The sequence below is a fragment of the Ixodes scapularis genome, unplaced genomic scaffold, assembly GCF_016920785.2.
Source record: "Ixodes scapularis isolate PalLabHiFi unplaced genomic scaffold, ASM1692078v2 PGA_scaffold1__304_contigs__length_218370807, whole genome shotgun sequence".
NCBI classification, from domain to species: Eukaryota; Metazoa; Arthropoda; class Arachnida; order Ixodida; family Ixodidae; genus Ixodes; species Ixodes scapularis.
The window spans coordinates 15,237,939-15,259,106 of record NW_024609846.1 but is presented as its reverse complement, the minus strand read 5'-3'; the positions used below and the strand labels follow the sequence as shown (position 1 = coordinate 15,259,106).

At 42.4% G+C, this 21,168-nt stretch overlaps 1 protein-coding gene across 1 annotated transcript in view; it reads right to left on the bottom strand.

Moving 5' to 3' along the window:
• Positions 1 to 20,558, bottom strand: part of LOC120841163 (enteropeptidase-like) — a 32,973-nt gene extending 12,415 nt beyond the window's left edge. Inside the window, exons 1-4 of the mRNA XM_040212021.1 lie at positions 20,510 to 20,558; positions 16,461 to 16,686; positions 255 to 465; positions 49 to 178 (exon numbers count right to left, since the gene is read on the bottom strand). Of these exons, the coding sequence (XP_040067955.1) occupies positions 49 to 178; positions 255 to 465; positions 16,461 to 16,686; positions 20,510 to 20,558 (616 nt within the window). The remainder of the gene's footprint in view (positions 1 to 48; positions 179 to 254; positions 466 to 16,460; positions 16,687 to 20,509) is intronic.
• Positions 20,559 to 21,168: the final 610 nt, after the last annotated feature.

Sequence of the window (21,168 nt, the reverse complement as noted above, 5' to 3'; positions counted from 1 at the left end):
TTACGATAATTGACATGTAGAACAGTATGAGGCGAAAATATCACTTACGAAAAACTCGGCCCCAGCCCACACCACTGGCATTTGATGGCGGTTCTTCGCAGTGTTCAGGAAGGCAGATGGGCTGAATATACCTTGTAAAATTGACCGCTTCTTTTAATTTCAATAGTGCAAAGTCTTTCTGTAAAATAAATGAGTTAGCTTAAACAAATACAAATTCAGTTTTTTTTTGTTTTTTTTTTAACAAGAATACATACCATAATAAGGGTACAGTTGTCCTGAAGGGGTACACAGACGTGTTCCACTTCCATGCAAATGACCTGATCTTCCAGATCCTCATGGATGACTGTTGCGTCACTTCTTTCCAGATGGACATCTTTGCCTGTGTTTCGTTGACAATGTACAGTAGAATTGGTTCTTTTCGTACTTCCCAGGCGAACTGAAAGATAGCCTGGAGTGTCCTTGTTCCTTGAAGCATTGGGAAAATGGAAGAAGAATGGCAAAAATATGTATTTGATGTTGAATTGCTGAAGTCAATGTCAAAACACAAAATGCCTCCACCATTTCAAATGCCGTATAAAAAAAAAAAAAAAAAGAAACGGTTAGTGAGTTTACGACGACATATATTTCACTCCTGATAACTACAGAATAGAAGAAACATGTACTATAGTAATATACCGAGACGGAGGAAAAAACTGCGGCAGTACGTTGATAACAACTAAACTCCTCACACGTAGAAATTGTGTTTTTAGGGGGTCAGTTACTCTCGGAGGAATCATTAATCAATTGATATTAATACAGAAACTTCCAACAAAACGGCAATCATTATCGCTAATAAAAGTTGCGGTCACATCGCATATTTAAACTGTTATTGCTTTTATTATTCAGAGTTTTGCTTAAAGCATGCAGTGAAAACCGCACTGACGCAGTTTTTCCACGTGAGTCGAACGACCAGGGAGACAAACATATCAGACCAATCCTTACGACATGTAAAAAAAAAAAATTAAATACAATTTGCGAACGAACTTAATAATTAGTGAAAATAAACATATGGTTTCAATTATAAACTTGCTGAGCGTCATCGAGAACCATTTCTTCATCAAATTTCAGAAGGATTTGGAGTCCGTGGAAAGCGCGGGTGTGAATTAGGTGCGCGACGTTGTCGTTATATATACCCTCGTTTTCGCGCTACTATTCGCGACTCCAACTGAACAAACGGCGCCTAGCGTTCCATATTCGAGTCTACCCATTGACGGTCTCGCGCCAATTAAAGTCTATGCAACGGGATCGTTGGTCGCGTGGTGGTGAAAGCACGAAGCTGTTCCGTGAAGGACTGAAAACACGTGCTTTGTGTCGCGGATAGCGTTGCGCCTGTTACACGGGCTGTAACTTTAGCGAACCACCGCGTTTCTCAGGTGCTCTCAATCTTGCTCACATTTAATGACTTGATGTTTTTGATGACGCTCAGCAAGCTTCTCATTGGAACTATATGTTTCTTTTCAATATTTACAAATTTATTTGACATATTTTAGTTGATTACTAAACTTTTCGTGATGCTTAGCCTCGAACATTATGTCCCCCTGGTCGCTTAACTCACCTACATCGAACAAATTACTCTAAATTTGAGTTTTCTTTTTTTTTTCTTTAAACCAATATGTAAAAATTTCTTCCACCCCAACGCGCCCCCAAAAACGCTTTTGCGTCTAGCATTTGCGTCTGAAATGGTCGTCTGGCTTTGAATCTAATTTTTCGCATCTTACATTTTTACCTGATCACCGTCGCCACAAATGTATTTTAAAAAATGTGCAAAATATAGTATGATTTGTTAATGTTATCCACTCCGGTATTGATTTTCACGCACATGTTCAGGTCGCCATTATTCAAATGTGCCTTCCTCAAGGTCCGTACTTTGGGAGCTGAAGCGTTTCATGTTATCCAAATCAATATTTGAAGCACTTCATTAAAATGTGTTAGATATATATATATATATATATATATATATATATATATATATATATATATATATATATATATAAACTTTTGCAAACAACATTGGAGGTAGATCAGCAAAGCGTTCAACACGCCTCTGGTAGTCCTTCAAATTGACCTTTGTTGTGCTTTCGATTGAGTGGACCATGAATTCTTGTTCGAGATCCTAAAACGCATCAACGTAGGCAACGTTCCTTTTGATTGGGTATGCTTGTGCTACAATAGTATATTTACCAAAATATTAGTAAGAGAAAACAAAAAAAAAAATGTGTAGCAATTGTCAGTCGGAAAGAGGTGCCCGTTGTACCAACTGCAATTTGTGCTCTACTTACAGCCACTGTGCAAGGCTATCCAAATCATGAAGGAATCAGAGGGCTTCAACTGCGAACTAAACACCTGAAACTCAGAGCGTTCGCGGATAATGTTTTCGTTATATTTTCTGAAAAGAAGGAGCTTTTGAGGGCAATGGACATAATTTAAGCATTTTGTTTCGTATAAAAGCTCCTCTTAATCTAGACAAATCTACAAGTACGTGGATGGGTAAGTGGGCCTGCACGCCTTCAAGCGTGTTAGGGATCAAGTGGTCGCCCTCGCTGTGAAAGCACCTTGGCATACCGCTCACGTTGACGCACCCGAGACGTAAAACATGGTCGGTCAAACTTCAGAAGATGAGAGCGTCGCTCCTACCATGGCGCACAAGACGAGTTGTTCTTATCCAGCGAAGCTTTGTGTGCAACGCTGTTCCCTTTCCTGGTTTGATGTACGCGGCCTAGGGTATCCCAATCGACGCCATCACAGTGTTGAAGGAACATCGGCTCTTCGCAACGTTTGTTTGGCAGTCACGAAGGGAAAAAAACGAGGAGCACACTTTCCTTTCTTTTTGTTCGGGACTCTAAACTAAAGGAATAATACAATTACGCGGTGGCCATTCCAGAGCCCTGGGGGCGCGCACCATAGCCAGTGGGTGGTTTGCATATCGGAGCAACCAAAAGCAGTTAAGTGCCTACGATTATAGAATGAAATTTCGATATGGATCGAATGCTTTGAGTCAAGGCACTCGTGGGAGTATCTCCAGCAAGTGAAGAAGAAAACATTCTAGGGACACAATCAGCAGCATATGTCCAGCTTTTTTTTACAGAAACGGTTCCGAATCATCCGGAGGAAAAGATGTCCTTCTGCGATTGCGCATCCCCCCTGTCTCCTCAAAAACCAAAATCTTCTTTATCTGGTTTCACAAAGCAACCCTGCCAGTAAACGCTTGGTTGGAAAACAAGGGCGTGTACCTTCCGATCGGAACCAGCTGCAGTTTCTGTGGTGAGCAAAAGACCCTCCCTCGTGTATTTCTGGACTGGAACGGTGCCTTCTGTTCCTGGACTGATTTTCGCTATATTTTCTAATGTAACGTTGAGCCAAGCTGGGAATCTCTCAAGTTTTAGTAGTTTGCTGAGGAATTGAGAGCGGAGTTTAGGTCGTTGGTTGCGATGCCTCTCCACGGCGCTGTGGCCGGACACTGCATGAGACGGCAGCGGGTGTGCGGAAAACCGCGTGGCAGCTGTTTCGGGAGAGAGCAGAGTGAACACTGTGCGCAGTTAGCACAGCACCATATGATGTCAACAAAGCCTGGATCAATACAAAGCAGCAATTAAAAAAAATCGTCGTGGCCCTCAACGAAAAGCTTCCTGGCCCAAGATATGTTAGAATACGGGTGGGTCAAAGTGTTTTGATGTGTTTCTCTTTGTGTGGTCGAAAGATTTCGTGGTTTCTTTTATTTGTGCGCATGCCTAAGTATTGTCTGCAACCAATGACTTGGCCATCTGACTGGTATGTACCAAAAACAAACTTCTTTCACAAAAAGTAAAAAAAGAAAAACGCATAGTTGATATGTGTCTGGCTCACATCCGACGTGTCGTGGTTTGATCCCGCTCTGCCTGAAATTATTCAATCTTATTTTTTTCTTTGAGGCGATTGAATTGCTAATTGACCGTTCCCGATTTTCGGGTCCCACAGAGACCGGATTTTCTGCGACACGAGCTTTTTAAACCTACCGCTCTAAAGCCAAAGCGGGTCGCGAAATGGGCCACCGCTCATCTGCTAGCAGGCATTTTGAACGGGTCGAATAACAAAATGATTAGCTTTTACTAGACGCCGCGACACCTTGGGTTTTCGCACATGCACGGCAGCCGTCAAAGCGGTTGAATCGTGATTCACTAACGTGCGGCAGCAACCCTCTTTTACTTTTTTTTATTAAAAAGAGGGATCGCCGGTCGACTTACATCTGCGCCAATACTGTAGCTTTTTTTTTTTAATTTGACCTTGGCCCAGGATGATAAATTTGAACATTGTTGCGGGTGTCTACAAATAAGATTTTTTTTCTTTTGTGTGGTTGTTTTTGTTTCTGTGTATGCGCAGTTACTTGGCATATGTACTGTGTGTAAACTATTTAAAGGCCCTTTACTCTGGCAGCAAAACAGGCTTCTCAATATCTCACGCTGCAATTTAATACCGAGGTACAAAAAGGAGGAGGATGTTAACAGTAAAAAAAAAATAAAAATAAAAGAGGTTTACAATCCCCTGTTACCCCGAATAAGGGCTCAGCTCTCGAGGCGGAGGAGGAGAAGGTACGGAGAGGGGGTTATGCCCCTCCTCCGCACCCTTCCCTCCTCCTCGCCTGCTCCCCTCCCGTTTAGCGGGAAATTTTCGCGCTGAATGTCCCGCTAATTTAGCGGGGAAACATTTCCCCACTAAACTGAGCGGCCAATTTTTGTTCGCGAAATTTAGCGGGAAATATTTTCCGCTAAATTTAGGGGGGAGTTTGTTTCGTTAGATTTAGTGGGGAATTGTTTGTGCTAAATTTAGCGCGTGAAGATTTCCGCTAAAGTTAGTGGGGGAATTCACCCATAATGCAACGCACGGTGACGCCACGACTGACGTCGCACATGACCCTCGTGAAGTCACACGTGACGCCACGTGTGATGTCATTACGGGAAAAGTCCCATAATGTAACGCGGGTTTCGCCGACGGCGACGACGACGCCGATGGTGACACCGGTCAAGCCGGAAACGGTCGCCTAAGAACTGCGCTCTCAAACTAAAGGAATGCAGTCACCTCGTTCAAAAGAAGAAAAAAAAGATAGATGCCTGTTCTGGGCAATCTACGCCGAAACTTCGAACACGATGCAGGTCTAGGGATAAGTGCTGCGAAGAGATGGCTTACGCCACGTCGAGGGAGCGTCGGCCGATTCCGGTTCTTTTGCGGGCTGGTCTACTATCATAACACCAATCGTCCGGCCGTCCCTGAAGCAGCGTGCGCCATCTGACGGCAGCACCTATTCCTACGCGTGCATCGCCTAAGAAGTAGCGGCGTAGATTGCACAAAAAAAGGTATCTGTTTTGTTTTCTTCTTTTCAACCAGATAAGTTCTTTATTTTTTGCCAACTGTAAACTTTTATCCCTTTTTTGCCCCTCTGTAATCAATTGGAGCGCGATATGTTGAGGGAGCGATTTTTTTTGGCCGTCTAAAGTGTCTCAACAACGTTAGTAAACATACTACACCCCTGCCTCAGGAAAATCACGTCACTTTTACTTCTTTGTATCTTAGAAACATGTAATTACTTTAAATTTAAGCCATTATTTTGGGGTATTTTAGTTTCTGACGTATCCGGTCCCTGGTCTCCTTCTTGTTGCCTTTCTTTCACATATCTGACATTTCCAACACGCTCTAATTGCGCAACTGCACTCGTTTCTACATCAAGAACCGTAGTAAGAAAGTCCGACTCTTCGCAGAGCATTACTAATGTCCCCATTTATGTGGAGAATTAACATATATGCAGGTACACTTTAAATGATATATCTGTTATCTTGTTTCAAAAGCCAAAAGTACCCTTTTCTTCACAACCAGCAAATTATTTTAAGAACTACTTCGCGCGGCATATGATCAATGCGCAAACATTACCTTTTCCTTTGGGTGGAAATAAGTATAGTGACTATTTCTAGAGCTCCTTGGAAAGTAACTATCTCAGTTGTAGGTCAACTTAGTCATTTTAATAATATGAAAATAGAGAACGGCTAGCCGTCAATATGAATTTCTTTCCTAAATATTCGATCAAATTAGTGCACAATACGGAATACGATTATCTGACTCATTTTACCTGTTGCGTCTTTTGTCACTTACTCGCTTTCTCATATAAGCATCGGGCAACAAAATTAAATTAGCAAGTAAGCAAAGAGAGATTGGTTCTCAAGGTTTAAGTTGTTGAAAAATGGTAACTGCACATTCACATTTCTATTGTCGGCAGCCAATGTGAACAATCGTAGAGGCACTACTGAAGCAGGCGACAAGCTTGGGAAACAATAATCCACCCTGCCGTCCGCCATTGCTGCGGAGTTACCACTCCGGAGTTGGAATGATTCCGGAATCATTCCGCATTCTCGGGACCCCGGAATGGAATGGGAATGGAATGGCGGCAACGTTGAGGGGAATGCAATGGGAATGGAATTAGGTGCCTTCTGCCCGGAATGGAATGGGAATGGAATGAAACCGAGTTCTTTACATTTTTTTTTATTATTATTATTTTTTTTACGTTTAGCTTTACCGAGCCAGTTAGGGAGTCGGTTGTTCAGAAATAAAACGAGCAGGAAACTGCGAACCCGCGTAAGGCCCTAACAGACTTATGCGCAAAAACAAATGCAATACAAAAAAACAAGCGTCAAAGCAGGGGGGAGGGGGGGGGGGGTGGCGGTGGTGCCTTTCACCAGTGAAGTTCAACACGTATCCGAATGCGTCTGGGCCTGTAATATTGCACGGCTCAAGGGTACGCCGACGTCGGTGTAGCCGACGTGAACGTGACCCGCTGCTCTGGTGATCCGATACCCAGGAAGGAGGCCAGACGTGGCCTCGCTGTGCGGACCCAGACTTTGTACACGTGCGACTCGTCTCGAGCGCGCTGTTTCTCGGAGAGCTCGCACCTGTGCCGGCCATCTCAGGTCGAAATCCGCGAGCTCTCTGTTTGAATGATGCTAAGCGAAACTTGAAGACTGCTATTCATGCGTTAGAGGCGGAGAGTCGGCAGGGAGGACCGTGACAACAGGGATGCCACCGTATCTATTTTTCAACCGTAACAGAAGATAAGACTTGTGCTTCAGGATGCTTCAGGTGGTCCGCTTTTCGCAAAAATTCCAAGTGCAACTACCTGCATGGTCTTCAACGAGGTGACCTACAACGAAAGTACGTTTTGTCCTTTCATACAGCAGCGTGGGTAAAGTTTCATGTTCAAGGCAACACCTACAGACTCAAGAATACTATACTCGGCGACAACTTTTCTTGGCAATGCAGTGGAAGGTACGTCCCGCGTTCCCTCTCCCATTTTGAGTTTACGCAGGCTCTCCTCCTCTCCCCGGAAATAGGGAGGAGGAAGGCCTGCGTACACTCAAAATGGGAGAGGGGACGCGGGACGCACTTTCCACTGCATTGCCACGAAAAGTTGTCGCCGAGTATAGTTCATCCCACCGTGACGTCATGTGATCAGTGCTGACAGGGGATGTCCTTATTGGACAGGGAAGTGGTGATGTTTTGAGGGAATTTATTTAGAGGTCGAAGTCTTTTCGCATCACTGGTCAGTCAGACAGGATGCCAGGGAAAGGACCGCGGTCAATCCTTGATGGAACGTTTCTGAAACCCATTGAGGACTCTTCGTCCGGAACCACTACCTTCAAGGCGAAGTGCCAAGCATGCGGAAAAATAATTTCGGAACCAAAAAAAAAAAAAAAAAAGTTCCACTTTAAACTTAGTTTTATCCAAATTCAAGTATTTGAAATACGTATTTCAAATAATTCGTGTATTTTGCATTTGTATTTAATTACAAATTCGGTAATGTATTTGACGTGTGTATTTAAATACTAAAACGCGGGTATTCAAATACAATTATAAATAAATACACCTTTGTGGGCGAAAATACATCCCTCAAATTTATTGTCACGACTCATTTTGCTCATCCTAAGACGTGTCCCTGCTGTGAAGCGCGTCTTTCTAAGGTACAATGCGAACTTATGTTCGCCTGCCCCCGTAGAGAGCGTATTTTCCCTTGGCAGCATTATTCTGTGCACCAACAGGGGTCGCCTTAGCAACACGTTGTTCGAGAGCTTCTGCCGCTGAAGTCGTACTAGTCAAAACTTCACAGATTAGCACGCACCAAAATTACACTGTACTGAGAATATCTCCACTTTAATGTTGCACTTGCCTCTATTACGTTAAATAAATGTTATTGCCAAAGTTACAATTGTTGTTTCTATGCACGTGGTTGTAAGATATAGTCTCCATCCTGTTTTCGGCCATGGGGCTTTTTTCTTTTTCTCCTCATCTTTATTTTAAAGGCACTGTCCAGAGCAGGAAGAAAACTACGTTCTGCACCGAAAGCAGTGTCTCTCAATCAAGCACAAGCGTTTTGTGACTTTGTGATTACGGTGCTAGTCCAGGGCAAGTCACAGGCCGACTGGCTAAATAAGTGCCTGTGACAACTTGGGATGCTTTCCAGCCTGATTTCCATCCATATTTTTGCCTGGAACATTCTAAATGCGCGGGTCGTCGAGATGTTTGGTAACTGGTGCGAGTTGCAACAATAAAAAATTCTCTAGCTAGTGCTGCGCGTCTTGGTCGTCTAGGTTCTTTGTTGGTGTATACCAAAATGTAATCGACAAAAAAAGCTGCTTGAAGCTCTGTACTTTTTTCACCTATTACGTTCAAGCTGATTACATTTTTTTTGTGATTATATTTCGATTACGTTACTAGAGCCTCGCACACTAACTCCCGAGTGTGCGATGCAAAAGGCACCTGCAACGGGTGCTTTAGGGCACCCGTTGCAGGTGCCCTAAAGCCGCAAACGCAAATTTTGAGGAATGTATTTGGAAAATTATTTGGAGGAGTGCAAATACATTTGGTTGTATTTGTATCTTGTACTTAAATGCTCTTTTGGAAATGTAATTAGATTCGTAATTAAATACATTTTTGACGAAGTATTTTGTATTTGTATTTCGATGCATATTTGCACGTATTTTGCCCATCCCTGGTCTCATCTCAGTTGGTGTCTGAAAAATTTCAAAAGTGTATTGCATTATCAGTATTTATATTTCTGCCCTCCCTAAAATGTATTCTTGTATTTGCATTTCCAAAGACTTCTTGCCTCTTTTTTAAAACGTATTTCCGATGGGTATCGTGATACATTTTTACATATATATTTTGAGACTTGAGTATCAGTATCTTAGCAGCTATTTTCATTTATCCCAGCATTTGCATTTCCAAATACATTTTTGAATATTTATGCCCAACCCTGCAACGTAATGCAGCTGTCAATTGACAGTTTTAACGTTTAGGAATTAGAGGAATGGAATGGAACGATTCAGCCATTCCAGGAGTGGGAATGGGCCCAGTGTCCCGATTCCGAGGAGTTGAAAAGAATGGAATTATCGAAAACTCTAATTCTTCGGAATGGAATTGGAATGGAATGGGGGTGCCCATTCCGCAACACAGCTCGCGATCCATGCTCCTGGCGATCATTCTTGAATCGCTTCCCAGGAAACGAATAACAGTTTTCGGCGGACACATATTTTTGTTTAATACGACGCTGTGGCATAACACTGCACGCAACAATACCAAATACACCCCTGCCCTTTTGCCTTCGGTATACATTACGAAGCGCCAGTCCAGCACGAGAAGAGCACCAGACTCCAGCGTCGTCTGCTCAGCGTGCCCTTAACTTGTTTCGGCGCGCCTCCCCAGGGGGAGGAGTCGCGCTGTGTATGCACGGCGAAACTTCAGGGTACCACAAGAAAGAAATTACATATTCTCCTTTTCTTCGAAAAAAAACTAGGCATCGCCGAACGCGCATGTTCCGCCCAAAGGTAGCGCTAGAAGTCACAACCAGATGCCAAAGTTTCAGCCCGATCCGATACCTTATTCAAAAGTTATAAGTGATTTTCTAAAAATTTCAATGGGAAAATGGAGCCCATTTCTCCCGTTTTCGGTTTCTGGTGCCCATAGAGCCCCATGTATTCAAAAATCCATCGGCCGCCATTTTCCCACTGAAATTTTCAGAAAATCACTTATAACTTTTGAAGATATCGGATCGCACTGAAACTTTGGCATCTGGTAGCGACCTCTATCGCTACCTTTGGGCGGAGAATGAGCGTTCGGCGATGCCTAGTTTATGTTTGCGGTAAAAAAGAAAGTGTAATTTCTTTTTGTGACACCCTGTAGAGGCGGACAGCCCTATCGTAACTGACGTAATGAAAACAGTGGGGCGTTTCCTTTCAAACACCCGACTTCCGCCGTGCTTTGGCACGCGTGGTCGAGGTGCACGTGACGCCTACGCGCATCGGGGCTAGGAAGCTGGAGGTGGCACAACGGAAGCTCCTCCCTGCCGTTCTTTGCTTGTCCATGACCATCGAGTCAGATGTAGAAATTAGATGACGATACCACGTAGCAATAATGCCCCTTGCGTTTATTTTGTACCATTTAACACCCTCTCCGCTATTTTGTGTGAATGGAGTTTTCAGGAAGCTTTCGTTCATCCTTGGAAACGGGTACTGCCTTGCCCAGGAGTCTCAAGTTATGTTTTCGGCCATTTTGTTTATAACTTTGTAAGTTTAATAGGCAAAATCACAGAGCCAACCCTGAAGAGGATGGGGCTTTTCTAGACACCTTTTACCTTATCCTCCTATACTTTTATCAAAATTAAATAGTTATTTTTATATTAATATTCGATTCATCTGAAATTGGGCAAAATAAAAGCTCTCGAGAATTAGAGTTGCATTTCGCTTTCAGAAAGATTTTATTAAATTCAACAATATACGAAAGAGTCAGACGAAGAGGACGAATAGGACAAACATCTTTCGATGTTTGTCCGAAAGATGTTTGTCGTGTCCGTCCTCTTCGTCTGACTCTTTCGTATATTTTTGAATTTATTACCAACGCGCTCAATCCAAGTTTATTTTATTAAAGATATTTTTTGTTCAAGAAGACCATCTTGAGTCATGCGTCTTATGACTAAGGGCATTTGAGAGACTAGGCGCAATGGGATTGCACTGGGGCAATGTTACAAAAAGTATATATATATATATATATATATATATATATATATATATATATATATATATATATATATATTACCGCGTTTAGAAGATAATATTTCATTCAAACTTTGCTCGTTCGTTCTCCGAGTTTCAAGCTACATTAGGCTCAAATAAATTTTTAGACGAACCATTTTTTTTTGTTTTCGTTTTGAAAAGTGACGATTTTCAATATATTCAATTCTAGCAAGACACTATATTAAAACAAATCGCTTTAAAATTTTTTTGCTATATTTGTTCGTTTGTTGCGTGAATTCTTGTCTATTTATAGACCATTTGCAGCAGCTGTTCATGGGCACCGCCATTACCTACCTTCAATTCAAGAACGCAGCTCATAGGCGCCCGTTTCCGCTTTAAGTGCCATCGCTGTCGGCGTCGCCGTCGCCGTCGGCCTCACTGTCTCACTAAATTTAGCGGGAAATTGAATTGGTGTTGATGTCTCGTGGCTTTTATTTTCCAAACAGATTTAGCGGGGAACTGTAGGTGGAGGGGAGGGTACGGAGGAGGAAAAGGGAAGGTACGCAGAGGGAGGAGGGGAGGGTAGGGAGGTGAAGGAGGGAAGAGGAGAGGTGGAGGAGAAGGGGAGAGGGGGAGGATGAGAGGAGGAGAAAAGGAGGAGAAAAGAAGAGGACGAGCAGCACAGGAGGACGGAAGGGGGAGTTATGAAGAAGAGGAGGGTAGGAGAAGGAGAGGACGTGCACGAAAAGGAGGGGCGTACCCTCATTTCCTCCTCCTCAAGAGCTGCGCTTTAATTTCGAATTACAGAAATTTGTAAACGTCTTTCGCTTTTTCTTTCCCCTTTCTCCGTTTACTTCACTTCATCATTGCAATAGCAGGTGAGGTAAATGACATTTTATATTCTACTGTGTCCTTCTCCTAGAATGCGCCCTTGCGGAGGCTTGTCAACGAAGGTTTCAGCGGCTCGACATCTCGTTAAGACAAGGAAAGGTCAGCAATGGCGACTGTAATCTGGCGCGTGTATAAAGCGTCTGTTACCCCTGAGGATAAATCTTTAGACCTACCTTATGATTTCTATTTTTTATAAATGATTTTTTTTCTCTATGTTCACTTTTTCCGTTTTTTTAGAAATTAATTCGTAATTAATTATTTGATTAAAAAATATTTAATTCTTTTTAATTATTTAATTAATTAACTAATTATTTAATTAATTAATCTACATTAATCTAATTATTCAAATTGAATCAGTACAAAATCGTGGCGTACGTTTTATTTTGTCTAATGTCTCACGTTTTTCCAGTGTATCATCCAAGAAACTAACTTTACATCTTCCGAATCTTTCATTGCGTAGAAAATTATCTCGTTTGGCATTATTTTACAAAATTTATCATCACAACCATCATATAAGTGAAGAGCTTTTTTCTGAACCATCGTATGTATCCCATCGAAATGATCATCACCATAAAGTCAACGTTCCTTTCAGTCACACGAAGCTCTTTTTTGATTTTTTTTATCCCAAGAACTACTAATGACTGGAACCACCTGCCCACCTCCATCGCCACAATCACAGGCGCTCCTGCATTCAAGTCTGCCATTGAAAACTATTATGTTAACTAATATGTGTTGAATTCTATTTTTCGTACTTTTGCTTTTCCCCCACTCCCTTCTGTATTTCTGTGTGTCTTTAAAGGTGTTGAAATAAATAAATAAATAAATAAACAGTCAGAAGTAATATATGAAAATACTTTTTAAATTATGCCTTGCTTCCCTTACTACGAGCAGAGATCATTTTTTTTTTATATATTGGCGTGTTGCTTAATATAACGGGTGAATATAAACATTTTGGGACGTTTTGAACGAATCTGCTTCTTTAAGAACACTTGTAAATGCGTGACAAAACACGCTGGATAATTTAGTAGAATATATAGACCTACTAAAGCAGTATTTATTTGACACTCTCGTTTGAAGCTTTCTGTAAGCAAATACGGCTTTTACTCCGTTTGGGCCTTTTTTCATAACATTCAAAGTGTCATAAAATAAAATGCGGCAAAATATCTTCGAAACGATATGTTTACATCGCCAATATCAACTAGGGTACTGAGCTTTAGGATAAATCCGAAAAATTACGAAAAACTCCCGCCAGTAAATTTTAGGTCAATTCGGATTTATTTCCGTTAAATACCAAACATAAATATGTCAGTGCCCCCACGCAAAATAAAACGTATCTTACAATTAGGCTTGATCAGCACACATGATCAATGGTCCTGGGAAAAGGCCACCACAGTCAACTTTCTAATCTCGGACCATTGTAAACAGCAGTCTTTCGGATTACATCGTCAAGGTTCATTCAGGATAACATGTCATTGTTCTTTTAGGTCGCGTCAAGAGCCACAGTTTTGGTTTTTAGTTTGGGGCATCATATCTTTGTTTTAGAGGAAGGAGAGGTGGGGGTGCTTTTGTGACATTGATTCCTGTGCTCCATAGAGATTGCCCAAAATGGGCAAAAAGGGCAGTTGAAATTTCTCTTCTACATAATTTACCACTTCACCATGGTCGGCCACGGGTTAGGTTGATGGAATAGGGTGGGATGAATGCGAGCTTGTCAGCAACGACTTCCAGTAGTTTATTGGCTTTAAGGTATCGAGGTTTATCAAAGCAACACTTGTGTGCAACCCTTGTCGTTGTATGAATTAGTAAGAGCGATGGCACGAGCGCTAAATTCAGCTGAGAATATATTAGGTGGCAAATGTCTTCCGGTATGTATAGACGATTTTCTGGTTTTCTTAGATGCTGATGCCTTGTCCTTTCTTTCGGCAATGGCTCAAGTTTTAGGCATTTTTAGTGATTGTCTTTCGCCACTTGTTTTGACTCATGAGGTGCATGAGGCAGGATTCTTCCGATTCTTGGATTTGATCTTAACTATTTGTCCAGGCCATGTTTGTGGGGGCTATGAACCGCGTGCTGGAAAGCCGCTGTTGCCCTTCGAGTCCGCTCACTCAAACATTGTTAAGCGGCCAATTGCGAGGACTTGCTATACTTATGCGCTGCGGAGGTCTTGTTATCACAAATCCAAAATAGCTTTGACAGGAAAAGTGAACACCTCTCAGATGCTGGATTCCCCTCCCACGTGTTAACAGCGGTCGCCGAGTCTCTGCTCAAAGATGTCAATGGCAGTGACAAGTGAAGAAGAGGTCAACAAATGAAAGAAGAAAGTTGGTTCTCATTCTCAATATACACGGCTTGGCCCACATCCTAAAATGCATTGCGGGCAGGTGCAAAGTGGACGTTTTATTCTCCGGACAAGTTGTCCAGGTTGTGCGGAGCTGTTAACCCCTCTTCTAAAGAGGCTTGCAACATGACGCAACATTCTTCTTTTTTTCTTTTTTTTTCAGTTCTTTTTCTAGTACGCGTGAAACCGCGTCTCTTATTGTTTCATGCTCTCAGCGTCTTAGCTGCGACCCGTGCTTCGACGGCGCTTAAATTTGTTTTTTGTCTTTATTTCGTGATCTAGCGGTTCGCACCAGAGCATGCACTTCTACATGTGTGGCAGTTTGAGACGCTCAAGGTTGTACTACGCAAAGCAAGTCCTTACGAGTCTGATTTCGCGACCTCCCCATGGGCAGTGCAGGTGGCAATACAAAGAAGCGTAGGGAGGTTAGCTGCTTTGTCCAACCCCCTTTGACCTGGTCCTCCTATAAGCCTCCACACCTTATTTTGAGTCTTCGCGTGACTGTGAGCAAATGCGAATGCCGCTTATAGCAAATCAGAGGGGTGGCGCGAAACCTGTGACCGCTCTCCGTAGGACAAAAACGCTTGGACAAAAATTTGTCACGTGACTCGCTCTAACGCGCTGATGGACTAGTGGGGCTGTAGTCTTTGCCGTATGCCAAGTTATGGTGAGTTGTAGGGGCAACGTAGGTCCGGTTTCTAAAAAGCGTCCGTCAGTGTTCTGTTTTTGGTGCATTGCAGTCGCGGCCGTGAGTTTTCGTCGTGAACGGCCGGAATACATCCATGCCAACTTTTCGGTATTGGTCATTTATTTTGTTCGAGTCCATGGAATTATTGTGCTGTGCTTGTTCGACGCGTTTCGACAAAGAGCTGCTCATCGGCGGCCGCGAGGCTTCCGTTGATTGTGAACGACCGCCTTCATCCTCAACATTGTGTTTGTGGATTGTTCTGTCCTGCCCGAATCGGATTACGCACATATCACACCAGAGAGCTGCTCATCGGCGACTCCGAGAGTTCCGTTGAATGTGAACCTTCATCCTCGACATTGGGTTTGTGGATTGTTCTGTGCTGGCCGAATCGGATTATCCATCTATCACGGATTACATAAGACCGCAGTTTTATTTGTAAGTAGTCTGAAAGCATGCATGTGATAGTAGTCCTGCTTCCCTCTCAATAGACCATTTTACTGTTTACAAGCGTGAACTGCCGCCCGCGTCCCAAGCAACTCTTGTTTGTTCCGTGTTCGTAAGCCTGTCAGTTTGGCTTACGTCACCAGTGTTATAAAGGATAAATGCCACACGAAAAGTAAAGCTGGAGATTTAACTGGGGCCTTCGGTTTTACAATTTAAAGTGGTTATGAAACGATATTCGGTTGGAATGCTCATGACCTTACACGCACGGACGCGCGCCACTGGTTCAGAAGCGTCTTGGTCGTGGTGAAATTGCGAGGATAAAAGGGAACTATTTCTTTCAGTCTCGCCTTCGCCAAGCTTGATGACGTGCGCGTGAACTTAGCTTTTCCCTTTGACAAGCTTGTAATTGCGCCCACTTGCCCGCGCAAACGGATTCATGACTGCGGCCAAATTCCTGCTTGCAATTGTATATAAAGATTTTGGTGAAACCTGAAAGAACCTTGATTGAAAAATAAAAAGTGAACCAGCATGTTTCAACTCATTTGCGCACATTTCTTCGTGCACTTTTTTGGGTTATTACACCCTATTTTATGGGCGTTGGTCATCGCGCCCCTTTTTTACTTTGATTTCTGGCGGTGGTACACCTAACCTAAAGGGCGTACTGCGCAGTCGTAACACCCTAATAAAAAGGTGTACAGTGGAATAACGCCGTCCTTTAGGGGTGTTAGGAATAATGTCCTTTTCTTAGGGCGTTTTGCTAAACCATTAGGGGTGTTAGTTATAGGACAAGCCATTTACACAAACAACGGTGTAATGATGCTTAGTTTGTATGATGGACTGGTAGGGTGTTCTGGTAGTGCCAGAGAACACGCGCACTTATGTTCCCGCTAACGGTTATTGACATTACCATACTTCGTGAACAGTTCGACTTTTATAAACACACGTAAACCAATGTCAAATCCCGGAACTCAACGGGGGCTCTCGAAACTTAGTTCTTGTTTTGGACAAAAAGAATATGGAGTAAATGTATGCATACCAATAGCAATGGGCAGCAGTTAAAACAAACTGGCTGCTTATTAAAACGCCACCACAACCGAATTCGTCTTCTGCAGTATAGAGCCCCACCATCCACGGCCAGGAGCCCGGAGTCGCTTCGGTACCATTAATAATTCGCTCAGAAACGGTATCGGGCACTCCTCGTCGTCCACATATCTTCTTTAAATCATCTTTCTCTTTGTCTGTGTGTCTGGAGTATACACCTGCTGTAAATGGCAAGTAGAAGATAAGCGTGTTTATATGAGGAGATCAAGGCGGTTTTGATTATCATTAATAACTACTTAAAAATAGTTTGTGACAGTTTGTTGGGCTGAGGTGGATCACTTCACTTACACTGTTTGGAAAGAAATTCAGCTGTGCAGGAATAATCAAATGATTCAACTTCGACTAAACGAAATAATTCCGAACAATGTCACGAGACTCACCCAAAAGGTTGACATCACTTTCTTGAGAACTATAGTCACATTTTGATTAAATCCTTCCTGTTACATATATTTATATTATAAAATTTACGTATCTAGGTGCGGCTTGCAGAGATTTAACAAATAGACAGAGATAAGAGCGATAAATCATGAATGAGATTATTTTCTTCAGCAAAATCTTAAGCAAGTTATAGTTTTCTGAAATAAACGAAGAACATCTTACAGTAGAGAAAGATTTTGGTCGCGGTATCACCATTAATTAATATCTCATAGGAGATTATTTTAAAAAGCCCCTGAAAAGAAAGAAACAAATTAACATATTGGAGGGGACATGCGTGTCAAAAAATTATTTTACGCGAAAAAAGATATTTTAGAGTAATATTGACGGCGCTAGGTGCGGTTGTGTCGGCAGTCACCTCCTTTCCACTTTTTTTTTCTCGCGGCATTTGGGGCGCGTGGAGGAGAGGTGGATCGGCTTCGCCTTCATGACCGAGATGGTCATTCTGGAATTACTCGTGACGTCATGGACTTCGCGCGCAGAATTCTAAATAAATCTCTCTCCGCCAATATGGCTCTAAAATATTTTTTTCATAAAGTTTATTTATCGTCACGCGTGTCCGAACCAGACTGTTAAACATTTTCTTTTTCTTTTCAAAAGCCCTGTAAGGAAGTGCAGATGTGGACAAAAAGAGTTTGGTCACACTGTGTTATCAAGTGCGTATTCTATTCCTGAAACCTTTCTAAGTACGCTATTTTCTTCGTGGAAACATTACTTTGTAATACGTGCCCATCTAGGCACTCTCAATATTTTTTTTTTCTTTTCAGCGTTTTGTTTTTAGGGGCCCATAACAAAGGCCACAATAAATAAATGTGGTACAAATGAGCACACTGTTTCAGAGCTGTGATTGTGTTCAAATTAATGTAAGAGCGTTGTACGTCTCACTTATGCCCGAGCCCCACTAGAGCGAAAACCAGAAACAAAAGAGAGCGACAAGTCTCAAACACAGATAGGATGCTCACGGTGGTACCTTTGGCAGGTGTTTAGTCGTTCGGTGCTCGCGAAGTAAGCACGAGTGATTGCAAGCCTGCCAAAGACACCCTCGCGTGCATGGTGCTCGTTATTGAGCATAGCCACATCCATTCTACAAAGCCTGTCAAATCGCGAAAGACTCTAAATTGAGGCCTGTCGCTGTTTGTTGCTCTGGTGAAACTCGGGCGTCACAAATCTGAGTTGTACAGGATGCAAACTCGAAACGCATTTTGAGCTGCACTCAAATTACTTTCAATATGCGCTGTCTTGAATAGAACACGAACCAATTTCGAGATGTAAACTAACTATTTTTGCAAATCGTTGACAAGCTGAGAAGAAAGTGATGAAGTTATATTTTTTTTAATATTAACGAAAATATGGTCCTCTCGCTCAGATCTTTCTCAGTAAAAATCTAATTCTGCGGTGATCCCTCTAGGGGCCCTTCACCACCTACACAAACGACTTCCCCTGGGAAACCTAGCTGCCATAAGTTTAGTTCACTTCCCACGGATCTCAATTATAAAACAGAATTAGAGAATGTAGGCGAAGAAGTCCTGGAATAATTATGGAATAATTAAAACTTGATTTAGGCATGGCACCTGCTGTCTCATTGTCTGTGGGCAGGTCCGCTTCATAAACCGTTCGGATATGAGTGCACAGAGGTGTGGCTTCCATAACCCGAGAAACGCGGAAATTATTCTCAAGGTTGCCCCTCCTTTTAATTGTGTACGTGCTCAGTCGACCTGCGTGTTATCGGCAGAAAAAAATATGCTTTATTTACATTGATATTACGGATAAAGTCATAAACGCAGAGCGTGTTTACGCGCTATTGTTCGGTGTTTGTGATTGACATTGCAGTTTCTTATTTCTTTGGTTATTTCATGTTATTTTATTTCACCTCTCGTTTTCATGTGGTGTTAAGCACGTCTTTTATTTTTCGTTTATTTGAAATTTCAATGAACTGTTCGAATGTAGACGAAATACCACCGAAAGCCGGTGCTCGAGTTGAAACGGTTAGTACAAACCACCGCAGTAGAGACAAAGTCACCTAGCTTTGCGTCTATAAGAAGTCTAGGGCAGTGGTGAACATACAAAAGCTCGCCTGCCCTCTCACAGTAATTTCGTAGAAATTAGTTTTTATACTTTTTTTGGAAATATACATAGACGTCAACGCAACAGCGTAATCATATAATTAATGATAAAATGATAACGAGTAATTGGGATAGAATTTTAGTCAATACCTGGTCCCACTTAAAATATAGAACATGTTTGCCCAAAGTCTTTGAATTTAAGATCACTTAATGATTGCAAAAACAACACTGCATACCATTCCAGGATTTTAGCGCCTAACTGTATTGATGAGGGAAACATTACAAATATAATTTTTATATCTGACATTCCTCACTAATTTTACATGTATTTAGCAATTCAGTCGTTTTGTTCAACGCAGTATCCGTATACGAGAAGGAACTTTGCATTAATATTAACGCTAACGGTTATCCGAGAACTTGATGTCAAATTTTCAACACCCAATTATTTACGCTTTGCAACTGATACTCAAACTGCACATTCACTTAATGAGCAATGTGCAGAATATACCAATTAAAGCGAAGAAGGGGAAACTCATAACGAAGATACGTTTAGAATTATGTCTTTCTGCGTTTGTGTACGAATGTCGAAAGAATATTTTTTTTTAATTTTCTGCGCCTTTTCTTTTACTCTGCACTGCAGGTGGAGCAGGTGGAGGATCTCATTACAGGATACACAAATGTATATCCTGTAATTTCGCAGCTAAGCATTTGCTAGGCAGCCAACTTCAGGTTTAAGCGCACACATTTTATTGAACAACACGGAAGTTGGTTGCGAACTCAAATGTCGATGGGCAAGCACAAATATGAAAGGAACAACCCTTAGACCTTTTCGCTTTGAACTTAGCTTTGTGCTAAAACTACACGTAATGTTTGTTTGTTTGTTTTTCTTTTCTTTTCAATACAGCACATTTGCCGCAAACCTTGTTTTCCAGAACATCTATTCTGCTCGAAGCAGATTTCTCATTCCGTAACGCATCGCTTCCATCTTCATCGTCTAAAAAATTCACGCACGCTGAAGTGGGCGCGTCCTGCGCTTACTTTTTGGCGTGATTTGGTTGAGCCGGTGATTTCAAACACACGAAAACGATGAGAGCCATGACCATGCACATTTGGCACAGCACGCCTGGCTCCATCGGGTCGTAGCGTTGGCTGGGTTGGGGCTAAATGTAAAATCTAGCAAAAGGTAATATTTTCAGTCTTGCGACTTAGGGATTACCGGATAGCGATTGTACTTTGCATGTTGTAGATATTAGCAAGTGACTCATCGAAAGAGACCCTTGAATTATTGGTGGAACATTCTGAATCTTTCTGACTTTGGGGGAGGTTTAATTACTCAAAAAATATTCTAGGTACATTTTGCTCAAAGTTTACGAACTAAGGCCCCCGGGTAATCATTTCTTATTTTTTCGCAATTCTAAATTCTGTTTATATTTTTGAGGAATTAGATTGTTTTGGTCATTGATCGTGAGAGGTAATGTTTACTTACCGAAAGGTGTGCTGACCAAAAGCATGAAACCGAGTTGGCGTGAGCTCATATTCCCTACCTACAAGACGATAACACACCGCTTTCGTTTTTGAGCGCTTAAACCAGGTTATTTATTATATCTAAGCTATAGATGAATGAGAAAAAACCCTGGCTACCGTTACGTTCAGTTATACAGATAATAAAAAGCCTCTCGCGAGTGGGCCTCTGTTTTTTTATAAGAAGCTCTTGACATCTGGCATACGTCCGAACTAGCGCTGACGGCAGAACTCGCCCATCCCGAGCAGATGGCAGAGAGCCAATCAACGCAAACTACCACTATCATCTGTGCCTGAGCCACCGCGTCCGAGAGCCGTATATGGAGAGTGTTTGGCCATTCGTTGGGAAGTATACGACACAAATGAGGAGGCGCCATTGGCCGAAAGCCGCCGAGCGTGTTCCTGGGCGTCTTCAGAAATTCGAATGTGACCAACCAGTAGCCGGAAATAATACCCTGGCGGTGGTCGCGAGAAACAAACCTGAGAAGTGCATCGGAGTAATTTTCGGTGACTGAAACTATGGTACACGTGATGTTTCGATCACCCTCATCCCAAATGAGGGTGGAAGAGTGCGACTAGCGGAACGATCGACATAATCCTTACGCCAAGCGCCGAGGGCCGGGA